Genomic DNA, 22,849 nt, shown 5'->3' with positions numbered 1-22,849 from the left:
CAACACTTTACGCACGCACGTGACTTTGTATGCGTTCCCTTTATTTGATCTACACACTGTAAAACCAACGTTTTTAACAAATATGATAATATTTTCCATATATCGTTACATGTATTACATTTCATTGCGGTCATATAACCGTGTTAATAACGTTTTTTTAGATAGGCCTAGGCTACATCATTTGAACACACAATTTTCAGTGTAAATATGCCTAAATAAAATGGACTGATAACTTTCTGGAATAAGGCTCTATCATTACGTTGACCTCAAACACGATTTAGGCCTGCATTTAAATCTACATTAGTTTTACTTCTCGATCGTGTTGCTCGATCTCTGCCCAGATCACACGGTGGGTAGGGTGATTGCATGTGTCGGATTAACGGGACATGACTGCAAAGAGGAGTCAGACAGGGCACATTACGCGCAAGACGGAGTTAAACCACATTACACCGACAACCATTTTATTATAGCACAGTTGTAGCCTAATTGAACGTTTGTCTCCCCAATTATGTCCTTCTGAACGAGGTGACGCATGTATTGGCCTATGCGGGACAAGAAATTATGAAACTCTGGTCTTGGTGGCACGAAGGAAATTACAAAACGAAGAAGGAAAACAAGAGCGCGCCTCTGCCCATCTTCCTCAGAGCATCACACGGCTTCATACCTCTGCATGGTTGAATTGGGATGATGACTGACTGTAAAAGGATTTGTCTAATACTGTGCGCAAACAGCATGTACAGGCTTATCCTCACCTTGTGCACAACTTAAAGAGGAAATATGCGATGCCAACATCCCAATTGTTTACAAGCTAGGGCTTTGTGGAACTTTTAAAATACAGTTTCATGCTTTCAGAACATAGTTTCTGGACACAAAGTTAAGTTAAGAAAATATATATTTTAATGTGAGAGTATTGTATCGGAATAACTCTTATATGTACCATCTGGAAACACAACGCTGAAGTTAGTGCCATTTGAAGATACATGTTCTTTAATAATAATAAATGAATAGTGTTGATAATATTTAGCACGAGGAAAATATGTCTTTCTGTTTTTTTCCCCCTTCAGTTTCCTTCAAAATCACTGAATCAAATGATTAGGTTTGCTATCAATGTTCCATGGGACCACTAAACAGTGCTAAGCAGGTAGTCTCTACTCCTGTGCGTGTGCATGTGTTTGTGGCTATCTGTTACAATTACCTTCATCTTCACCAGCTCAGTTCCCTCCATACAAATGATCAGAGGACAGATCAGACAATATGTATAAATACATAGCATACATTACACTAGTCCTTCATTAGCATGTCAACAATATGCTGCATGTAAATCATTATACACTGATTATCAACATTATAGGCACGAATAAACAGATGTAGAAAAACATGTAGAAATATAAGAAAATCATACATAAGACATTCGCTTGAAGAATGGCTCAGCTTTCGTCACATCTTTGGCATAGAATAGAATACGCTGTGGTGTCCACAGGACACGCGGATGGATGAGGTACTGTATATGAGGAGGAACAGCTGGATATCCAAAAGTCCCTCCGATGGCGAGAGATAGGCTTTCCTGATGCACAAAGGCATCAAAGGCACACATCAAAAGTGGTTCTCGAACCTCTCCTCGGGGACCCCCAGACGTTTCACAATGTTGTTGTAGCCCTCAACTAGCTCACCTGATTAGTTGACAAGTTGAATCTGAATCAGGTGTGCTAGCTCTGGAATACATCAAACACATGGAATTGCCGGGGGTACACGAGGAAGGGATTGACAACCAATGCTGTAAAACATTTCAATAACGTTTCCACAACTATAAAACTATACAATTGTAAGGGTTTGTGCTGGAGCGTTGAGGGTGCATTGTCGGTTGGTGGGAGAGCAAGGCTTACATGTGGGATGTACACACGACACACTCCTTCAACAGTCACTCTCGCTCTCCTCTTTATTCTTTCTCCAGCTGCTTCCCTCGTCTTTTGGCAGTAGGCGAGCGATCCTCCTCTTCGACCATCTGGAAACCTCTACCTAGCAGAGGTAGCGGTCACATGACAGGGGGCCCAGTGTGTGGGCCAATCAGAGGAGGTCTGTGTGACAGACAGTGGTGATGTCTGTCACACGGCTGACCAGTCAGGACTCTCCTGTTACTCCAGCACTTCCTGGACGGAATGACCTCTCATTGTTTTAGAGAGATGCTTGTATGGACACACACACACACACACACACACACACACACACACACACACACACACACACACACACACACACACACACACACACACACACACACACACACACACACACACACACACACACACACACACACACACACACACAGAGAGACACACACAGAGACACACACAGAGACACACACATGCACGTTAGTAAGCAAGGACACAAGTACACACACACACACAGACACACTCACACACAGTCAGTGGTGGTGAGGGGTGGGTCTAGTTTCCCGTGTCTCTCACACACAGTCTGCTCAGCAGGATCTGCGAGTACACCTGGTTCACCGCTCCTCTCACATGATAGGTGGAGGAGTTAGACCCCACCCACTGGTCCTGGTGCTGCAGGGTGGGCTGATCACTGAACCCGGTTCCAGTTCCACTGGTTCTGGTTCCAGGTTCCTCGCCGTGTCGAAGGAGCTTCATCTTCCTGTGTAGTGGAGCCTTGGAGAACGACAGCTTTTCAACCTTCAAGGAACACAGCGAGGAGAACCACGTCAACACCTCACCTCTAACACCACATCTACCTACTGACATTACACGGTAACAAGGGAACTAGACCATGGCCAGAGCTTGCACTACCGGAGGCTAGCTAACGTTGCCTGGGGTGTCACGGAACAGAACAGAGCGCAAACCCATCGTCACAGTCTGGGGTTCCTTTAATAGAAACCACACTGGAACAATCCAAGCCTGACCTAAATCCTGAGATGACAGAAACCCTGTCCATCCCCTCAGGGGCTTGGGTTCGACATAACTACACTCATGGATGCCATACACCTTCTGGCTTCCTTATGGGAAACCCTGTTGTCACTTAAGACCCATACGAACTGGGAGAGGAGGGGCGGGGGTACGGAGGGGGGCACATGCCCTCGTATATATGACTGAAACCACTTCACAAGCGCCCTGGGGCCCAGCTGCTACCAACGTGGAGCTTTACTGCCCAATAAAACCCGGCCTAACGGCTAATTACTGATTAACCGATCCATGGGACAATTTTATAGCTGAATTAAAACAAGTGACTGTTCTTTATACAGGGAGCTGGAGAGGGGGCAGAAGGGGATTGTGTGTGTGTGTGTCTGTGTATGTGTGTTACAGCAGGATTTCCTTCTAGAAAGCTCCCTGACATGGAGGAGGATTGTTAAATCAAGAGGGCATAAGAACCGATTTCCTCTGGGCCCAGAAAATGTCAGTTCGGTATTTGGATCTACCGTAGGGTTAAAGCCCAGGATTATTTAAGCCCAAAGATTCCCTCCTGGTAAGTCGGCGTGTGCGCGAACAGTAATAGCAAGTATCCATAATAAAGTTATTTCAGAAATTACAGTCGGAGAGGGAGTCTATGGGGAAAGAACTTGCTGTAGATCTAGCTGTGCTCCCTGGTCACTGAGGTTTAGACAAACCATTAGTTATAATTGGTATCAATTACTGTATGCAGAGAGAGACATGCGATACCTGTGTTAAAGTGTTGGTAACATAGTGCTGTGATTTGAATAACTGACTAGGACGTAACCAAATGCTGAGTATGAATATAAACTACGATAAACAAAATGAACATGCTGAATTTCAATAAGGGTGGGGCAAGAACTTGGGGTACTGTCGTGTTTTTTAGACGAGGGTGAAGGCGGGTTGAGAGGGGTTACCTCATGAAAATGGCAGGCGCACCGTCCCTGCAGGAACTCTTTGTAGCGGCCCATGGTGACACTGAATGTGTCTATGACCTCATACCCATAGTGCTTTGCGGCGGTGATGATGTTGCTGTTCTCTCTGTACAGCTCCTGTACTCCTCTCTGGGCAAGTTAAAGTAAGACAACAAAGAAGTAATTGCTACTCAACACAAGGAGAAACTATCTTAAAACATTCACATTGGGAGCCGTACCGTAGCCATAACATTTTTGTACAGTTCTCGGAGGCCCCTATTGCAACACGCCTGAAGTATAACTGACCTTTGAATTGAATTAGTTGTATTTACTATTGAATAGGTGCCCATTGCTGATGTTGGACCAGTCAGCATGTTGGAAGCCATGGACTATTAGCCAATAATGTTTTAGATAAATACACATGGCATGGGCAAAGGGCTATCCACCAGGTGACTAAGCACTGCCTTTTAAAAACTTTAACAGATAAGCAGTAATCTGAACAGCCTGGAAAAATAATTAAGGGTGAAGAGAGAAGCTGAGGGGGAAAGAGAGAGAGTGAGAGAGTGATAGAGAGAGAGAGAGGAAGAACGAGAGAGATAAAGAGAGAGAGAGAGAGAGGAAGAGCGAGAGAGAGAGAGCGAGAGAGAGTGTGACAGAGAGACAGAGAACCAGAGCAGTCAAACAGAGAAAAGAGTTGAGGAGGAGACACCAAGAGTGAAACTGAACGCACACAAACAGGAGGATGGACCTACCAGTGAGAGAGAGCGGATGCCGTCCACAGGGAGATGGAAGCCCATGCCCAGAGACTTCACCACCACCATGATATCCTGTAGCCCTTCCCTGGAGGAGAGAAATGGGTAATGAGGTCTATTCTTGGCCAGTGAATAGATTTAATTAAGCAGTTGCTAATTCCTGAACGGTCAGGAAGGGCGTTTGCCACAGAGTGTATGCATCAGTGGGTTTACCTCTCCAGTACTTCTCTCATGATCCTTAGGTGGTTGGTGTTGAGCCACTGGACACCTCCTGCCACCAGCACAGACTGACGGGAGTTCTCCAGGGGTCGCGACCTTCGGAGGGGATCAAATGTCAAAAAGACATCAGCTCAGCAGTAGGACTATGTCTATTGAACAGGCATAGGCACACATGCTGACAACGCGCTACTGCTTTCTCTCACACACACACACACACACACACACACACACACACACACACACACACACACACACACACACACACACACACACACACACACACACACACACACACACACACACACACACACACACACACACACACACACACACACCACCTGCTGCTGCTCAGCATATCCTTCAGTAGCCACATCCAAAGCAGAGTGCGGTCCCAGAGAGAGAGTCGGGGTTGGGAGACCTGCTGTGTTAAATTACACTGTGACACGACTCCTAACACATGACTCTTAAACGCAGCCCCCGGCTCTTTGATCACAGCAACTGATTAAGGCTACCTCTCCATATGGGCTTCGAGTGTCTATGGGAGCTAAGAGCCAAAATGGCTTCTACATATATATGGTTTCTTGATGCCAATCTAACAGCTGATGAGTAGACTGCAGTGATAACAGGACATACTGTAGTGCAGCAGGGGTGCTAACGCCCACTCTCAACCATCCACCCACCCAGACTCCCCCTCTCCTTCACCTCAGTATGAGCTGCTCCAGGGCCCTCTGGAAGGTGGGTCTGTGGCTCTGCTCCAGCCAGAACTGGGGGTAGTAGGAGTAGGAGACGTGTGTGTGCCCCTGATTGACGTTGCCATAGACCAGGCTGTCGTGGGCCTTGCCCCAGTCCTCCAGACTAGAGTTGACCCGCTCCATCAGGAAGTACATCATCCCCCGATTAGTGGAGTCACCTATGAACATTACCTGAGTGGCAAGGATAATGGTTTTGACTTGACAGGATCAAGAATACCTGGGTTGTATTCAATAGGGCACACCGTAGAAAAACGTACCAAAGTGTTTTGGAGCAGAAAACGAAAATTAACATTTCTTATGGGACAAGTTCATTTAGTCCCTCCCTGTTTCAGCCCATTTCTTTGGTTTGCTGCCTAATGAATCTGGCCCAGTTTTCATTGAATTTGCACTTCAAAATGATTTCACTGTAGTTGACTGGCATGTACTTAAATATATAACTGCTGACCTTTATGGCTGACTGCAGCAGTGCCAAAATGTGAACACATGAAAGTCAAATCCCACTGGGCACACACTCGTTGAATCAACGCCGTCCCATGTCATTTCAATGAAATTACGTTCAACCAAAGTGGAAGAGACGTTGAATTGACGTCTGTGTCCAGTGGGATGCTTCCATTATGTCCAATCCACGTAACACAATACGACATATCAAAAGTGATATGACAGTGTCCAAGTCAGTTTCCAGCTAAGCCAATCAGAGTGTGTGAAAGAGCTTTTTCAAACACAGAACAGAGACAAAACAGATGGACTGTAGTTTAGGCAGCAAACATCTCATCTTTGTGAAAAGCTTCTGATTGTCCAAATCTGTTGATGAGAAAATGGGAAAAGTCCAGAGAAACATAACAAACACGACATCTGGAGCAAACTGACGTAACTCATAACTCATTAATCAAATCACTATTGATACAGATCCATATTAAAGTCTCCTGTCAGAAACAGTCAAGAGTTGAAACGTGAAAAGCCAAAGGGGTAGGGTGTGTGAGGACAGGAAGTTGAGAGGCTTTATTAAAATGAGCTGCAATGTGAGCTAAATTGGCTAAAGCCCCACACTGACCTCTGACCTGGAAGTAACTGGCAACTCTTTCACAAACCACTATCCACATTCACCAGAGACAGCTTTCATTAAACCACTATCCACATTCCCTAGAGAGATTTGACTAAGCTTATAGAAAGCCCTAGGATTGTAATACCTATTATGGCTCTAAGGCAGTGGTATTCAAAGCCGGGGTCGCAAACTGCAGTGGGGTCGCCAAAATGTATTTTTTTTTTTTATAGGAACAATAATTAAGAGTACAGATTGTTGTATGGGGCAATACACAAACATTTTTGAGAATGATAATTTGAACGATGCAATTTTATTGAGTAAATGTATTTATTGGTTTCTTTTCATTTTGATAAAATATGAAAATGCAATGAATCAAAAGGTTATTTTGTTGATGTAAAAATCTAAATTGACCAATTTTAAGGTTGTGTCATTAGATTTGGGGTAGGAGTGCAATAAATTATTGGTGAAAAAATGGAGTCCCCAGAAATTCTCCCAGACAAAATGGGGTCCCCAGAAATTCTGCCAGACAAAATGGGGCTCCCAGAAATTCTGACAGACAAAATGGGGTCCACGCTATTTAAAAAAAAATAACACTTCTCTAAGGTATATACCTATTATGCCTTATATATTTCCTGGGTTGGTTTAACAGCTTTATGTCCCTGAGGGGGACGTACTGTGACACCAGTGCAGCAAACTACATGCCCTCCCATTAGCATTACTGGAGGATTTTAAGTAAAGGCTAAGACTTTAGTTCATACAGTATACTGCTTCTGTCCCTCCACCACTCATTCTGTCCTCAGCTCTGCCAACCCCTGCTGGGTTTACAGACCTATTCATACAGCGTCATATAAACCCCACTCCCTCACCTCAGAGGCATCATACCATAGCCTACCTCATCTACCCTCACCACCTGGCTTCAATGAGAGGGAGAGAGCGAGAGAGAAAAATAAAAACAGAGATGTTTGAGAGATGGCTTAGCCCTCAAAATAACTCACAAGGGAAATGTGCTAAACACTGCCTTGTCTTGTTATCCTTACATGATCATCTCTGGTCCATCTTTAGACCAGATGCATGCTGGTTAGCGTATTCTTAACACACATATCTGTCCACACCTTTCTCACAATCAGTGCTGACCAAGCACACTCTAAAGAGCCTGACCAGTACATCTGGCTTCCATATCATTCCGTTATCCCCTGTGCAATATCTCTCACACACATAGACATAGTGCGTGTGTGTGCACGTGCGCAAGTTTTATGCATGTGGAAAATATTAGCACTCTCACTGAATCTGTCGGCGCTGCTGTCTGTCTGGATACATGTGTCGTCTTTGATGACTCAACTGGAGGGCCTTGTTAGCGCCTAGTTAGCACCCAGTTAGCGCCCGCTGCTAACCTGCCCCAACTACCTCCCGCTTTTGGGGAACAAGCTCATTTCTAATCTGTACTGTTAGTAGATTGTGGGACAGTAACCCGAGCAGAGAGCTAGCTAGGAACATGAGAGCAGTGCCTGAACTCAGGTCATGGACTATGGACATACACTGCTTGTCGAACATCTCAATCCAAAATCATGGGCATTAATATGGAGTTGGTTCCACCTTCGCTGCTACAACAGCCTCTTCTGAGAAGGCTTTCCACCTGATGTTGGAACATTGCTGCGGGGACTTGCTTCCATTCAGGCACAAGAGCATTAGTGAGGTTGAGGAAAGATGTTGGGCGATTAGGCCTGGCTCGAAGACGGGGGTTCAAATTCATTCCAAAGGTTTTCGATGGGGTTGACGTCAGGACTCTGTGCAGGCCAGTCAAGTTCTTTGACACTGATCTGGACAAACCATTATGTATGGACCTCGTTCTGTGCACGGGAGCATTGTCATGCTGAAACAGGAAAGGGCCAAACTGTTGCAACAAAGTTGGAATCACAGAAGCGTCTAGAATGTCATTGTATGCTGTAGCGAGAACAGAGAACAAGTTTCCACTGCTCCAGAGTCGAATGGCGGCGAGCTTCACACCACTCCAGCCAACGCTTGGTACTGTGCATGGTGATCTTAGACTTGTGCGCGGCTACTCGGCCATGGAGTGGTGTACTTTTGGCCATGTAGTGTATGTGATTGTGTCTCAATGTAAACAAGGTATGACGTGATTGTTATTTTCTCATAAAATCTATTTTTGAGCTTAGTTGTGGTCAATTTGCAGTTAAAAAATTATTAGAATTATGTTCTGGCCCCACGGCCATCCACTTCGACAAAAATCGCCCCCACTGATGAATTTATTTGCCTACCCCTGCCTTAGGACTTACTTTCCTGTACATCATGCAGTCCTGCAGCTGGGGGAGGTCCAGCAAGGGGTGATAACAGCCCTCGGGTTGCCAGGCAACCTCTCTCCAGTCACAGGTCCGGTTGTCGGCACAGCTGAGGCAAGGAACCACCCAACGACCTGGGGAGAGAAGAAGAGAGGGAGGGAAAGAAATGGAGAGAGAAGAAGGACAGGCAATCAGAAGTGGATGAAGTGGTTAATTGTTCCTGCTTCAAAAAATCTATCTATATTCATTAATAAACTATTTCCATTAACAAAACCTAGACAGACTTTTCACCAGCAAAGCTTCACAGTGTGAGAGTTATAATTCTACACACACACATCACATTGCTCTCCCTGCTGACATTTATTCTCTGCCCTGCAGGGTAAGATATTGGATTTTAATAGCTGAGTTTAACCTCTGACCTTTTGCACTTCAATCAAAGGGCAGAGTGTGTTGGCCGCTTAAATCAGCCTTGTACAGATACACACACAGCAAGGTTTCATATGGACATCTGGGCACGTATGCATAACATTTCAGAGCGATGAGAATTATTTCTAAGTAGAACATTTCTGAGGGTCCTGTAGTGAAATCATTTTTTTGACTGTAATTCATAAAGCCTTTCAGCTATGTATGGAACGTAATCTATAAAAACAATGTGAAGTAATATCTTTGGAGGGGGAAAGAGACCTGGTACATCCCCAGAGGTACAGGGCCGAGTTGGGGCCTGGGGCTCGCCTGGAGAGAGTGGCCCAGGGAGTGGCTCCAAACCACAGGGCTGATCTGGTTGCACCACCAGGCCACAGTCCTGCGTAGACACAGGGAGAGAGAGATAGATGAGATTATGAGGAATGGTCCATTGTACTGGGAGGTTGAGGGAACTCCATCATGTTGAGTTGATGTTGTAATCTAGTATCCATTCAGTGCTATTGTTGTGGTTTCCATTCAGTGCTATTGTTGTAGTATCCATTCAGTGCTATTGTTCTAGTTTCCATTCAATGCTATTGTTCTAGTATCCATTCAGTGCTATTGTTCTAGTATCAATTCAGTGCTATTGTTGTAGTATCCATTCAGTGCTATTGTTCTAGTATCCATTCAGTGCTATTGTTGTAGTATCCATTCAGTGCTATTGTTGTAGTATCCATTCAGTGCTATTGTTCTAGTATCCATTCAGTGCTATTGTTCTAGTATCCATTCAGTGCTATTGTTGTAGTATCCATTCAGTGATATTGTTGTAGTATCCATTCAGTGCTATTGTTCTAGTATCCATTCAGTGCTATTGTTCTAGTATCCATTCAGTGCTATTGTTGTAGTATCCATTCAGTGCTATTGTTCTAGTATCCATTCAGTGCTATTGTTGAAGTATCCATTCAGTGCTATTGTTGTAGTATCCATTCAGTGCTATTGTTCTAGTATCCATTCAGTGCTATTGTTCTAGTATCCATTCAGTGCTATTGTTCTAGTATTCATTCAGTGCTATTGTTCTAGTATCCATTCAGTGCTATTGTTCTAGTTTCCATGCAGTGCTATTGTTCTAGTATCCATTCAGTGCTATTGTTGTAGTATCCATTCAGTGCTATTGTTCTAGTATCCATTCAGTGCTATTGTTCTAGTATCAATTCAGTGCTATTGTTCTAGTATCCATTCAGTGCCATTGTTCTAGTATCCATTCAGTGCTATTGTTCTAGTATCCATTCAGTGCCATTGTTCTAGGATCCATTCAGTGCTATTGTTCTTGTATCCATTCAGTGGTATTGTTCTAGTATCCATGTTGTCACGATGAAAAACAGTAATGCAAATGGAGGTTGGGGTTGATTTATGACCATATGAATTCAACAATTCAACTCATCTGACCATTTATACAACCATATAGACGATGGAAATCTCCTTTGTCAAAGGCTTTCATAGCTGTAGTTGTTTACTGATAGGAATGGTAATGTTTTCCCCTCTCTGTTTGAGTTATGGGAGGCAGTTACTCTAAAACAAGTCTCTGACCACTGAGTCATCCCTGTCTCAATTTGTATTTTATTTAACCCTTAATTTACCAGGTAATGGTAATGACCTTTCTGCCATTACCTCACTCAATGTGTTTCCATCTCTCTTTTGGGCCCTCTCTTTTCTCACTTTTCTCTTTTCTCACAATCTTTCACTTCTTTACTCATTTCTCGCCATCACTCCCTTCTTTCTCTCTTCCCTTCGGTATTAGAGAGCTTGGCGGTGGGCGCTGTCCCTCTCCTTGAGGTTGGTGGTGGTGGGGGGTCAAATGGTTGGAGGTGAGGGGTCAGAGGTCAAACAAACCTAACCAGATGAATGACAGCGGCCGGGAAGCTACGTATCGCAGGGGCCCCGTGGGAGCCGCCCGACCGTCTGGCCCTGAGTACAGAGACACCGCCAAGCACCTCCTCTTATATCGGGCTTGCGGCGCGACTGAACCTCACACACACAAACATAGATGCCCCCCCCCCCCCCCCCCCCACACACACACACTTACACACATACACTTTCCCTTTCAAAAGGGCCATGAAGAAACTGAACCTCACACACACACCCACCCAACCTCCCTCCCTCCCTCCGAGGGTCTTCAGTTCACACGTCCACACCACATTCCCCACGGCTCCGGCGCAGCTCTCAACAAAGTGCCACAAGACAACTTAACAGGGATTTTCTTGTTCGTACCTGTGCACAGTGTACACGCCACAAACACAGAGGCCCTGGGGTCTGAGGGAGCCGCCTGGGGCCACGGCCCAACCGCCGTTATGGAGGAAACGCACCGCGGCCACCTTTCATCCTTCCCTCCATCCCTCTTCTTAAAACGGACCGGAGAGTCTCGCTGCCACGTAAAAAAGATCTGTATATACAGTATATATATTTTCTCTGCCCTTTCTCAATCTTTTCCCTCTCTTTCTCTCAACCCCCCTCTTTCTTTTACAGTGGCAGGTACGCATATAGACCATTTTGTCTGATGTCAAGTTCTCTTTCCCCCTCTTTAAAATTAATTATCCAACAGGGAGCTTTAATAGTATCCCCCAACACCAGCCCTCAGTGAAAACTCCTGATTCATGGACAATCAATTCTCAGCCAGGCTCCCCGATAGGACTCTCCTAACGTCACATTCAGTTAATAAAGTGCTGAAAACCAAGAGATGGTTGGTTGCCACCAAGGGATTAGAGAGCAGAACTTCAGAGGAGAATGTGTGTGTGTGTGTGTGTGTGTGTGTGTGTGTGTGTGTGTGTGTGTGTGTGTGTGTGTGTGTGTGTGTGTGTGTGTGTGTGTGTGTGTGTGTGTGTGTGTGTGTGTGTGTGTTGACTTGGTTATAAGGTTCTGAGTTCAACACTACAGTAATCTGCATTGATCAAAGAGCTATGCTAACCAACCTCGATACAAGCGAGTGCTAATCCCTGACACACACACACACACACACACACACACACACACACACACACACACACACACACACACACACACACACACACACACACACACACACACACACACACACACACACACAGCTAATCCGACCGTGCTCTCCATTAGATCATAGCTGCTTGTCTCTGTGCCAAGTGGCCTTGTTAAGACACCACTACCTGCCTTTGTTGGAGCAGACACAAAGGCTGGTCAATCTACCGACTCAAATCCTCCAGGACCAAAAAAGGACCCTACTCATTAGAGAAGCCAGCTTAGTAGGAAGACAAGTAGGGGTTGAGATCGGAACAAAAAGTTAATTGGGGGAAAAAGGAATAACACACAAAATAATAAATATTTGGGGATATAATAAATATTTGGAGAATTCTGTCTCAAAAGGGTATCAAGCTTTTCCTGTCAATGCGTCAACAGTAGGGTGGGAATGCCAGCTGAATCTGGCAAGCAGAGAGGGAGCTTGGATAACGGAGCTCGGCTTGGGAAGTAGGAGCACACACCCAGGCATAGGAGTGTACAAACACACACTCCAAAAATCACTCCTCTGAAGATAGGATCGGTCTAATCCTGAATAAAACAATACAACTGTATAAAACAATAAAGCTCGAGGAAACCTCAGTCTTCATGCCGGGTCTCCCAGTGGTTGTTGGCTGCTGTTGAGACGACAGGCCAATCCCTAGAAAGACTGCTGAAATACACTGAGTTCCTTCAGGGCAGTTATACTGTAAAGCACTGGATTCCTCTCCTCAGAGAGTCAATTTTATGGTTATAGGAGAGCCTCTGACTCCCAAAGAACACAGTGGAAATAAAATAACTGAACCAGTAAAAAGTGTTGTAAATATCATCGTCGAAATACAATAGAAATACATACAATTTCGACGATAATATTTACAACACTTTTTACTGGTTCAGTTATTTTAGCCTTGAGCAAAATAACTCTTAGGTTTTACCGGTTTGATTGATCAGTAAAGATCTTCAGAGTAAATGCAATACAGTATATATAATAATGAGAGAGACATTCCAAAGGTAACAATTTATAATCTGCAACGTTAATAAAGCCTCCTTTCATAATCCGTTTTTAGGTGGTTGACACAACCTGTTGTGACAGCTTGAACAGCCACCTTAAAAGCTGGAGTCCTTAATGATCAACCTGCCACGTCCGTTTGTGATACTACAACAACAAAAGAAGTTACTGCAAACAACCACCACTGTTTTTTCCCCCCTCTGACGTCATCGCACGCACGATAAAAGAGCACAATATGTACTGCCATTGTCTTGTACCATGCTGCTCCTCAGTACGTCAACAAAAACAGTGACAACGGGTGTGGGGCGGCCAGTGACCCTGTTTCCCCCTAATGGGTGGTGAGGCGGCCAGTGACCCTGTTTCCCCCTAATGGGTGGTGGGGCGGCCAGTGACCCTGTTTCCCCCTAATGGGTGGTGGGGCGGCCAGTGACCCTGTTTCCCCCTAATGGGTGGTGAGGCGGCCAGTGACCCTGTTTCCCCCTAATGGGTGGTGGGGCGGCCTGTGACCCTGTTTCCCCCTAATGGGTGGTGAGGCGGCCAGTGACCCTGTTTCCCCCTAATGGGTGGTGAGGCGGCCAGTGACCCTGTTTCCCCCTAATGGGTGGTGAGGCGGCCAGTGACCCTGTTTCCCCCTAATGGGTGGTGGGGCGGCCAGTGACCCTGTTTCCCCCTAATGGGTGGTGCGGCGGCCAGTGACCCTGTTTCCCCCTAATGCAGATTCCATCTGAGGCCCTTTATACTCATACTCTTATACGGGTTGAAAATGGCAGATTCAGGCACTGATAAGCGGCTAAATTGGAACGCAGTGGCTGTACAGTAACATGCTATAAATGACTTCAGACCTCAGGCTCTGCGCTTCGCAGCGCTGTGTGGGTTTTGACTGACAGGCGTTCTGAACTTGAGCCCAGCGCGCGACAAGAAGTTTCCCCCATCCCTCCTGCTAATTGGGCAACTTTTGCCAAAATGTTGTCGTCCGAGTGAGTGAAATGCTGTAAATGAAGAGGACTCATTGTATTTTGAAAGACGTTGAGGATTATAATAAATACAGATTTAATGTCATGCAAGCAAGCCAAACACCTGTGAGTCCAAATGTCCACTTCACATTTCTATATCATAAAACTAGTGGTCATAAACATGTCAGTGTTTATGACCACTACAAGATGACCTGACGTCATACCCTGGGTTGTTCCGAACAGAATGCACGCATGACAAAATTACGATCTGTTTCTCTGAATTGCCCTGTGAAAGCCTCGTAATTTATAATTTAGCTAGTCATATTAGCAACAGAACACACTTTCAAATGATGGCCACCTGACCCAATTTGAGATGAAAAATGGGCCGTTTTTAGATTGCGTAAACAACAACAGTAATTGTGTGATGGAGGGGATGCAGGGCTGTGTTCCAAACAAAACAACTACAAGTGTTCTTGCTCTAGTTCCTCGAAGGCACGGCTAGGAGGTCAAAAAAAAAGCACCTTGTAGTTGAAGACTCTTCTTTGAGATAAAAGTGTACTGAAATTACTCAGGAACTGTGCACACTTTGAAGAGGTGTGTGTCCACTTGGAGACACCAGTTAGTCCTCTCACTCAAACCCTTGTCATTTTTTGGTCTTATGTTGCACCTACCCCACGTTACTGAATGTATCCAGAGGGTTTTCAGATTTCGTTAATCAACAAATGTGGCCAAAGTACAGTAAATGTAAAATGCACATAAAATCAACAGTGTAATGTTTGGATTCAGTCTTGGTGAACTGTTGTGTCCTCAATTTTTGTCTAATCATTTTCCCATGACCTCAAAACTGATCCCTTTCAATTGCTACCATGGTTGTGCATATGCTTTTCATATTTCTCCTGTAAGAAACATTTACATGTAGCCATATTCATATGGGACAATTCCCACGAGTGTAAAGGGTTAAAGAGCATTTCATATAATCTGTCATCAATAGGATTTGATCAGATGCTATTAGGTTGTAATCCTAATCTGTCACGCTTGGGGCTAAAACCCCAATTTTCCATAGGTCTATCTGGGCTCCCCACCATATCCCAACAACAGAAGGAAAACACTAAACGGTCACGTACACTTAGACAAGTGTTCTCTGGCAGACTAGTTGTTTTCTTGCCCTAAAATCGGCACAACATTCATTTCTGTCAAATCGTGTGTATTGTATTGGCTTTTGTTATTCGTTTCTTGTGAGAGAGGGGAAAAGAACGAAAGGGTAGAGTATTTTCTGGCTAGAATACTGTTTTCACTTCTACCCTAGTTGAAGTATATACGCCATGTATTTCATAAATGTTGACATGTTAACAAGACTGCTGCCTGCCATCTGAGGAAATGTTATTTTAGTTCTTGTGGGAAAATGACATTTTACTCTCCGGTGTGGGAATGAATGGGAGGAGGGAGTTAGGGAAGACGAGTGAGAGAGTGGAATATTCAACACATTAGAAAATGACACACACACACACACACACACACACACACACACACACACACACACACACACACACACACACACACACACACACACACACACACACACACACACACACACACACACACACATTGCTTACTACTTCCCTAAGCATGCATCTGATCAAACCAGCCTCTCTGATGCACCGTAGCCCTCACAAACCATTGGCTGTCCAATCAAAATGAACCACAGGTCACTATGTAACTGTTGAACACGGACATGGTCTTGAAGACGTAAACAACCCTTGTTAGAGTGACATTGATTAGACCATAGGGATAGACCATAAACCATGGAATGGGTTCCCCTTCAGTCATTACATCACCAAGTCATTATTGCAGACAGATACAGTGACCAAGAACCACACCACAGAATGTGGGAGGATGCAGGTTCCACTAGGTTCCCTCCAGTGCCCTGAGTGTTCACGTCTACCACCCTCTGAGCTTCCCAGATGTCTTCTGATCGCACTCCCAGTGGTCCAAGCGGAAGAGAGGAATCCTACCGCCAGTCACGCACGGACGAGGACTATCAAAGAATTATGGGATGAATATAAACAAGTTTGTCATACCATGTGATTGTAATGACAGGGAAAATTGCTGTGGGACATGGTAGAGAAAAAGACGGACTTCTGAGAAGTTTGTTGTGTGTACACCAGTCTCCAGCCACTCTAAACATCAAAGTAGAGCTTATAAAAATGTCTAGCACTATCCCAAAGGAGATACGGAATATTGCATGAATAGGGCTATAGGATTAGGAGATCATCGCACGCACACGCACGCGCACGCGCACGCACGCGCACGCGCACGCACACACACACACTCTGCAGTATAACAGTCTTTCAGAATGCTTATGGTCAGCCATCAGATAAGGGTTCCTTATTACACACAGAGGAAATGAGAAGAGTTCTGAACTGACAGCTCTAACGCTCAGACCTCTACCCCAGAACCACAGAGGAGCCGGCGCAACATGATACACACACACAAACACACATTTATTACCACACACACATCCTTATCAATCGGTGACCCTCTAACCCACATACTTACGCATGCGCGCACACACACACACACACACTTCTCCTGCTTTCCTCCTCTCATCAAGGGGCAGAGTGTGTGTGGTAACAAATGTGTGGGTGTGTATCATGTTGCGGCGGCTCCTCTGGGTCTCAATGGGCTTTTCCTGGTTAAATAAAGGTTCAATCAAAAATACAAGCGAGTAATACCTGTACAATGCGTCACACTGGAACGTATGAACAAACGTATACAAAAAAATCATGATAAAAGACATGAAGACCTTTTGGTAGGAAGTCCCATGATGGCACTATGAAGTACAGAGTGCCAAGTCAAAAGGGGAAAGAAACCCAGCCAGATCCCAGAGGAAACAACGGTCAGCCAATCTGGAATGTGTTCGCCACACAGCGATATCCACACTGCCAAATGTTCAATCACTTGCAGCTCACAAGGACTTTCCCAGCCTCTCAGCGCAGCCAGTGTAAGATATGTACGCAGATTCCTAGAAGTACAATCACAATTGCGCCAGAACGTTGCGGATTTTAATTCATGAAATTTCAAGGGGGATAAAAAAAACTGTTTCAATTCCATGCATTCTGTTTCTATGGGAAAACAATGACTTCCTCAACTAGGTTATTCATCTATATCCATTCCCAACTCTCAGCCTGAAAGCGCTCAGTTCATGGAGGAACGTTGAACCATCAGAGCCACCATATGGCCATTAGGAGACTTTACCCACCAATCACATAAACTAACACATATAATGACTGTGTGGTCATTTAAAGTATGTTTTAACCATACAGTCCTTCCTCCACATCCACAACAACAACCATGATGTAACCTGGCAACAGAGTGACCACTGGAAACCGCAGGCTGAGATGACCAGTCCCTATGACCGTGTAAAGATCATCAGAGCATGAGTAGCTAAAGCTAACATGAGCGTTAGCCGCAAGCACTAGCCGGTACTAAGTGAAATGGAGCCATGCGAGCGCTATTGATCCACTGCAGTGAGGACCAGAACTGGAGAACCTGGGAAACCTATAACAAGAGTCCAGGCCAGGAATGAGTCATCCCAACCCAACTCCAGAGGTTCAACAATGGTAAGATTGTGCCAGGTATTAAACTTCATCTGGTATTGTACTGGTTCTCTGGGACTCAGATCTGGCCAATGGAAGGTTAGGCAGTCCAGTTCTTATGGGCAGTCCATTGCGAGCTTTGTTGTCGTTAGGAGCGCGTCGAGAAAGACACAGGGAGACAAAGACAGGAACAGAGAGACATAGAAATCGAGATGGAGAGACAGGAACAAAGACGGAGCAAAAGAGGACTAAAGTGATTGAGAAGTCTTGGTAAGCCCAGAGTCTTAGTGAGCCAGTCAGTCAGTAATAGACAGCCCAAACTCAGAGAACGACGTCGTCATGGCAGGAGAGCCAAATGAACAGTGACTGGTGGAATATTCGGTGGATAATGGTACAGTTATTGCAACATGCACCCATTATTGGGCTGCCGCGACCACAAACGAGAGACGCAGGGGCAGGAGTCACTTAAATGGAACCCCTGATTGGGAGCGAGCGTAGAGCTGCATTTACTAGATCATACACCTCCTTTTCTCTTTAACAGAGCCCGCTACTCATGCCAGAAGCCGGATAAAGTCCCAACCGCATCTGTAAAGGTTTAATAGCAGTAGGATTCTATGTTTTTACCGTTCCAAATCAATGTTTACAGATCTGCACTTAAAACTTCTTGTCAATAGGGGGGCGCTGTTTTCACTTTGGAAAAAATCGTGCCCAATTTAAACAGCCTCGTACTCTATTCTAGATCATACAATATGCATATTATTATTACTATTGGATAGAAAACACTCTCAGGTTTCTAAAACTGTTTGAATTATATCTGTGAGTAAAACAGAACTCATTTGGCAGCAAACTTCCATACAGGAAGTGAAAAATCTGAAAACGAGGCTCTGTTTCAGGGCGGGCCTATTCAATTGGCTTTTATTTATCGATATACATGCACTTCATACGCCTTTCACTAGATGTCAACAAGGAGTGGAAGGTGGAATGGGGTGTCTAGCTTGATCTGAGGTCGTACAAGAGCTTTTGGAGTGACAGGTCTGCCATATAGTCAGTTTTCCAAGGCGCGCGAAGGAGCTCCACATTGTCTTCTGAAAAGCGTTCGGTATACACGCCGAATATCTCCGGCTCTGATTTTATTTTATACATATTAGAAAAACATCATAAAGTAGTTTTTTTCAACCGAGTTTTATCAGTTTATTGAACGTTTATTGGGACTTTTGGAGTTTTCCGTTCTTTGCGCCAAGAAAGGATGGGAATGTGTCACGATCGTATGGCGGATTGACGGACCAAAACGCAGCATTTGGAAAATAAGCCATCTTCTTTTATTTTAAAGATGACGCAAAAATAAAACACGAAACACTTAATACATACTAACAAAAACAATAAACGACCGTGAAGCTAAATAACGTTGTGCACATACACATACAGGCTACAAACGTTCTACATAGACAATTACTCACAACCAATGAGAGCCTATGGCTACCCTAAATAAGGCTCCCAATCAGAGACAACCAAAATCAGCTGTCTCTAATTGGGAACTCATTCAGGTAACCATAGACTCTCCTAGACAACTAAACATACATAGACAACACTAGACACATGTACTCCACACAAACCCATATACTATACCCAACCACCCCTTTACCATAAAAACACCCAAAACCAACAAAACACAAACATTCCCCATGTCACACCCTGACCTAACTAAAATAATAAAGAAAACAAAGAATACTAAGGCCAGGGCGTGACATAACCCCCCCCTTGAGGCGCGAACTCCGGGCGCACCATTACACAGTCTAGGGGAGGGTCTGGGTGGGCTTCCATCCACGGTGGCGGCTCCGGCTCTGGTTGTGGTCCCCACGTCACCACAGTACCTAACCACCTCCTAGGCTTCCTCCAAACGACCCCCCTCCACATTAACCCCATTGCATGAAGGGGCAGTTCCGGACTAAGGGGCAGTACCAGGGTAAGGGGCAGTACCAGGGTCAGGGGCAGTACCAGGGTCAGGGGCAGTACCAGGGTCAGGGGCAGTACCAGGGTCAGGGGCAGTACCCGGGTCAGGGGCAGCACCAGGGTAAGGGGCAGCACCAGGGTAAGGGGCAGCACCAGGATAAGGGGCAGCTCCGGACTGAGGAATGGCAGCTCCGGACTGAGGAATGGCAGCTCCGGACTGAGGGACTGCAGCTCCGGACTGAGGGACTGCAGCTCCGGACTGAGGGACGGCCCATGGCTGGCTGACAGATCTGGCTGCTCATGGCTGGCTAACGGATCTGGCTGCTCATGGCTGGCTGACGGATCTGGCTGCTCATGGCTGGCTGACGGATCTGGCTGCTCATGGCTGGCTGACGGATCTGGCTGCTCATGGCTGGCTGACGGATCTGGCTGCTCATGGCTAGCTGACGGATCTGGCTGCTCATGGCTAGCTGACGGATCTGGCTGCTCATGGCTAGCTGACGGATCTGGCTGCTCATGGCTAGCTGACGGATCTGGCTGCTCATGGCTAGCTGACGGATCTGGCTGCTCATGGCTAGCTGACGGATCTGGCTGCTCATGGCTAGCTGACGGATCTGGCTGCTCATGGCTAGCTGACGGATCTGGCTGCTCATGGCTGGCTGACGGATCTGGCTGCTCATGGCTGGCTGACGGATCTGGCTGCTCATGGCTGGCTGACGGATCTGGCTGCTCATGGCTGGCTGACGGATCTGGCTGCTCATGGCTGGCTGACTGATCTGGCTGCTCCTGTCTGGTTGGCGGCTCTGGCAGATCCTGTCTGGTTGGCGGCTCTGGCAGATCCTGTCTGGTTGGCGGCTCTGGCAGATCCTGTCTGGTTGGCGGCTCTGGCAGATCCTGTCTGACGGACGGCTCTAGCGGCTCCTGTCTGGCTGGCGGCTCTAGCGGCTCCTGTCTGGCGAACGGCTCAGTGGGCTCATGGCAGACGGGCGGCTTTGCAGGCTCATGGCAGACGGGCGGCTTTGCAGGCTCATTGCAGACGGATGGCTCAGATGGCGCTGGGGAGACGGATGGCTCAGATGGCGCTGGGGAGACGGATGGCTCAGATGGCGCTTGGCAGACGGGCAGTTCAGTCATCGCTGTGCAGACGGCAGACTCCTGCCGGCTGAGGCGCACTGTAGGCCTGGTGCGTGGTGCCGGGACTGGTGGCACCGGGCTGGGGACACGCATCTCAGGGCTAGTGCGGGGAGCAGCAACAGGACGCACAGGACTCTGGGGACACACAGGAGGCTTGGTGCGTGGTTTAGACACTGGTGGTAAAGGGCTGGAGACACGCACCATATAGCTAGTGCGTGGAGGAGGCACTGGTGGTACTGGGTTGGGGCGGGGAGGTGGCGCCGGAAATACCGGACCGTGCAGGCGTACTGGCTCCCTTGAACGCCGAGCCTCCCCAACCTTACCTGGTTGTATGCTCCCCGTCGCCTGACCAGTGCGGGGAGATGGAATAACCCGCACCGGCCTATGTAGGCGAACCGGGGACACCATGCGTAAGGCTGGTGCCATGTACGCCGGCCCGAGGAGACGCACTGGTGACCAGATGCGTTGGGCCGGCTTCATGACATACGGCTCAACGCTCAGTCTAGCCCGGCCGATACGTGGAGCTGAAATGTACCGAACCGGGCTATGCACGCGTACAGGAGACACCGTGCGCTCTACTGCGTTACACGGTGTCTGCCCGTACTCTCGCTCTCCACGGTAAGTACAGGGAGTAGGCGCAGGTTTCCTACCTGACTTCGCCACACTCCCTTTAAGGCCCCCCCCAAGAAATTTTTGGGTTGTACTCACGGGTTTCCAGCCTTGTCTCCGTGCTGCCTCCTCATATCGCCTCCTCTCGGCTTTAGCTGCCTCCAGCTCTTCAAGAGGAAGGCGATATTCTCCCGGTTGAGCCCACGGCCCCTTACCATCCAGTATCTCCTCCCATGTCCATGAATCCTGTGTAGGTAGGTCCTGTTGCCGCCTTCCATGCCGCTTGGTCCTATAATGGTGAGTAATTCTGTCACGATCGTATGGCGGATTGACGGACCAAAACGCAGCATTTGGAAAATAAGCCATCTTCTTTTATTTTAAAGATGACGCAAAAATAAACACGAAACACTTAATACAAACTAACAAAAACAATAAACGACCGTGAAGCTAAATAACGTTGTGCACATACACATACAGGCTACAAACGTTCTACATAGACAATTACTCACAACCAATGAGAGCCTATGGCTACCCTAAATAAGGCTCCCAATCAGAGACAACCAAAATCAGCTGTCTCTAATTGGGAACTCATTCAGGTAACCATAGACTCTCCTAGACAACTAAACATACATAGACAACACTAGACACATGTACTCCACACAAACCCATATACTATACCCAACCACCCCTTTACCATAAAAACACCCAAAACCAACAAAACACAAACATTCCCCATGTCACACCCTGACCTAACTAAAATAATAAAGAAAACAAAGAATACTAAGGCCAGGGCGTGACATAACCCCCCCCCTTGAGGCGCGAACTCCGGGCGCACCATTACACAGTCTAGGGGAGGGTCTGGGTGGGCTTCCATCCACGGTGGCGGCTCCGGCTCTGGTTGTGGTCCCCACGTCACCACAGTACCTAACCACCTCCTAGGCTTCCTCCAAACGACCCCCCTCCACATTAACCCCATTGCATGAAGGGGCAGTTCCGGACTAAGGGGCAGTACCAGGGTAAGGGGCAGTACCAGGGTCAGGGGCAGTACCAGGGTCAGGGGCAGTACCAGGGTCAGGGGCAGTACCAGGGTCAGGGGCAGTACCCGGGTCAGGGGCAGCACCAGGGTAAGGGGCAGCACCAGGATAAGGGGCAGCACCAGGATAAGGGGCAGCTCCGGACTGAGGAATGGCAGCTCCGGACTGAGGAATGGCAGCTCCGGACTGAGGGACTGCAGCTCCGGACTGAGGGACTGCAGCTCCG

At 46.7% G+C, this 22,849-nt stretch overlaps 1 protein-coding gene across 1 annotated transcript in view; it reads right to left on the bottom strand.

The window, feature by feature from the left end:
• Positions 1-874: 874 nt before the first annotated feature.
• The window catches only part of LOC129865223 (cadherin-like and PC-esterase domain-containing protein 1), a 102,551-nt gene continuing 80,576 nt past the window's right edge, over positions 875-22,849 (bottom strand). Inside the window, exons 15-21 of the mRNA XM_055937825.1 lie at positions 9,597-9,714; positions 8,910-9,046; positions 5,527-5,747; positions 4,819-4,920; positions 4,606-4,693; positions 3,857-4,003; positions 875-2,687 (exon numbers count right to left, since the gene is read on the bottom strand). Coding sequence (XP_055793800.1) covers positions 2,445-2,687; positions 3,857-4,003; positions 4,606-4,693; positions 4,819-4,920; positions 5,527-5,747; positions 8,910-9,046; positions 9,597-9,714 — 1,056 coding nt within the window. The 3' untranslated portion in view covers positions 875-2,444. The remainder of the gene's footprint in view (positions 2,688-3,856; positions 4,004-4,605; positions 4,694-4,818; positions 4,921-5,526; positions 5,748-8,909; positions 9,047-9,596; positions 9,715-22,849) is intronic.

Source organism: Salvelinus fontinalis, chromosome 11 (assembly GCF_029448725.1).
Source record: "Salvelinus fontinalis isolate EN_2023a chromosome 11, ASM2944872v1, whole genome shotgun sequence".
Taxonomy (NCBI): domain Eukaryota; kingdom Metazoa; phylum Chordata; class Actinopteri; order Salmoniformes; family Salmonidae; genus Salvelinus; species Salvelinus fontinalis.
This window is presented reverse-complemented; position numbering and strand designations above follow the sequence as displayed.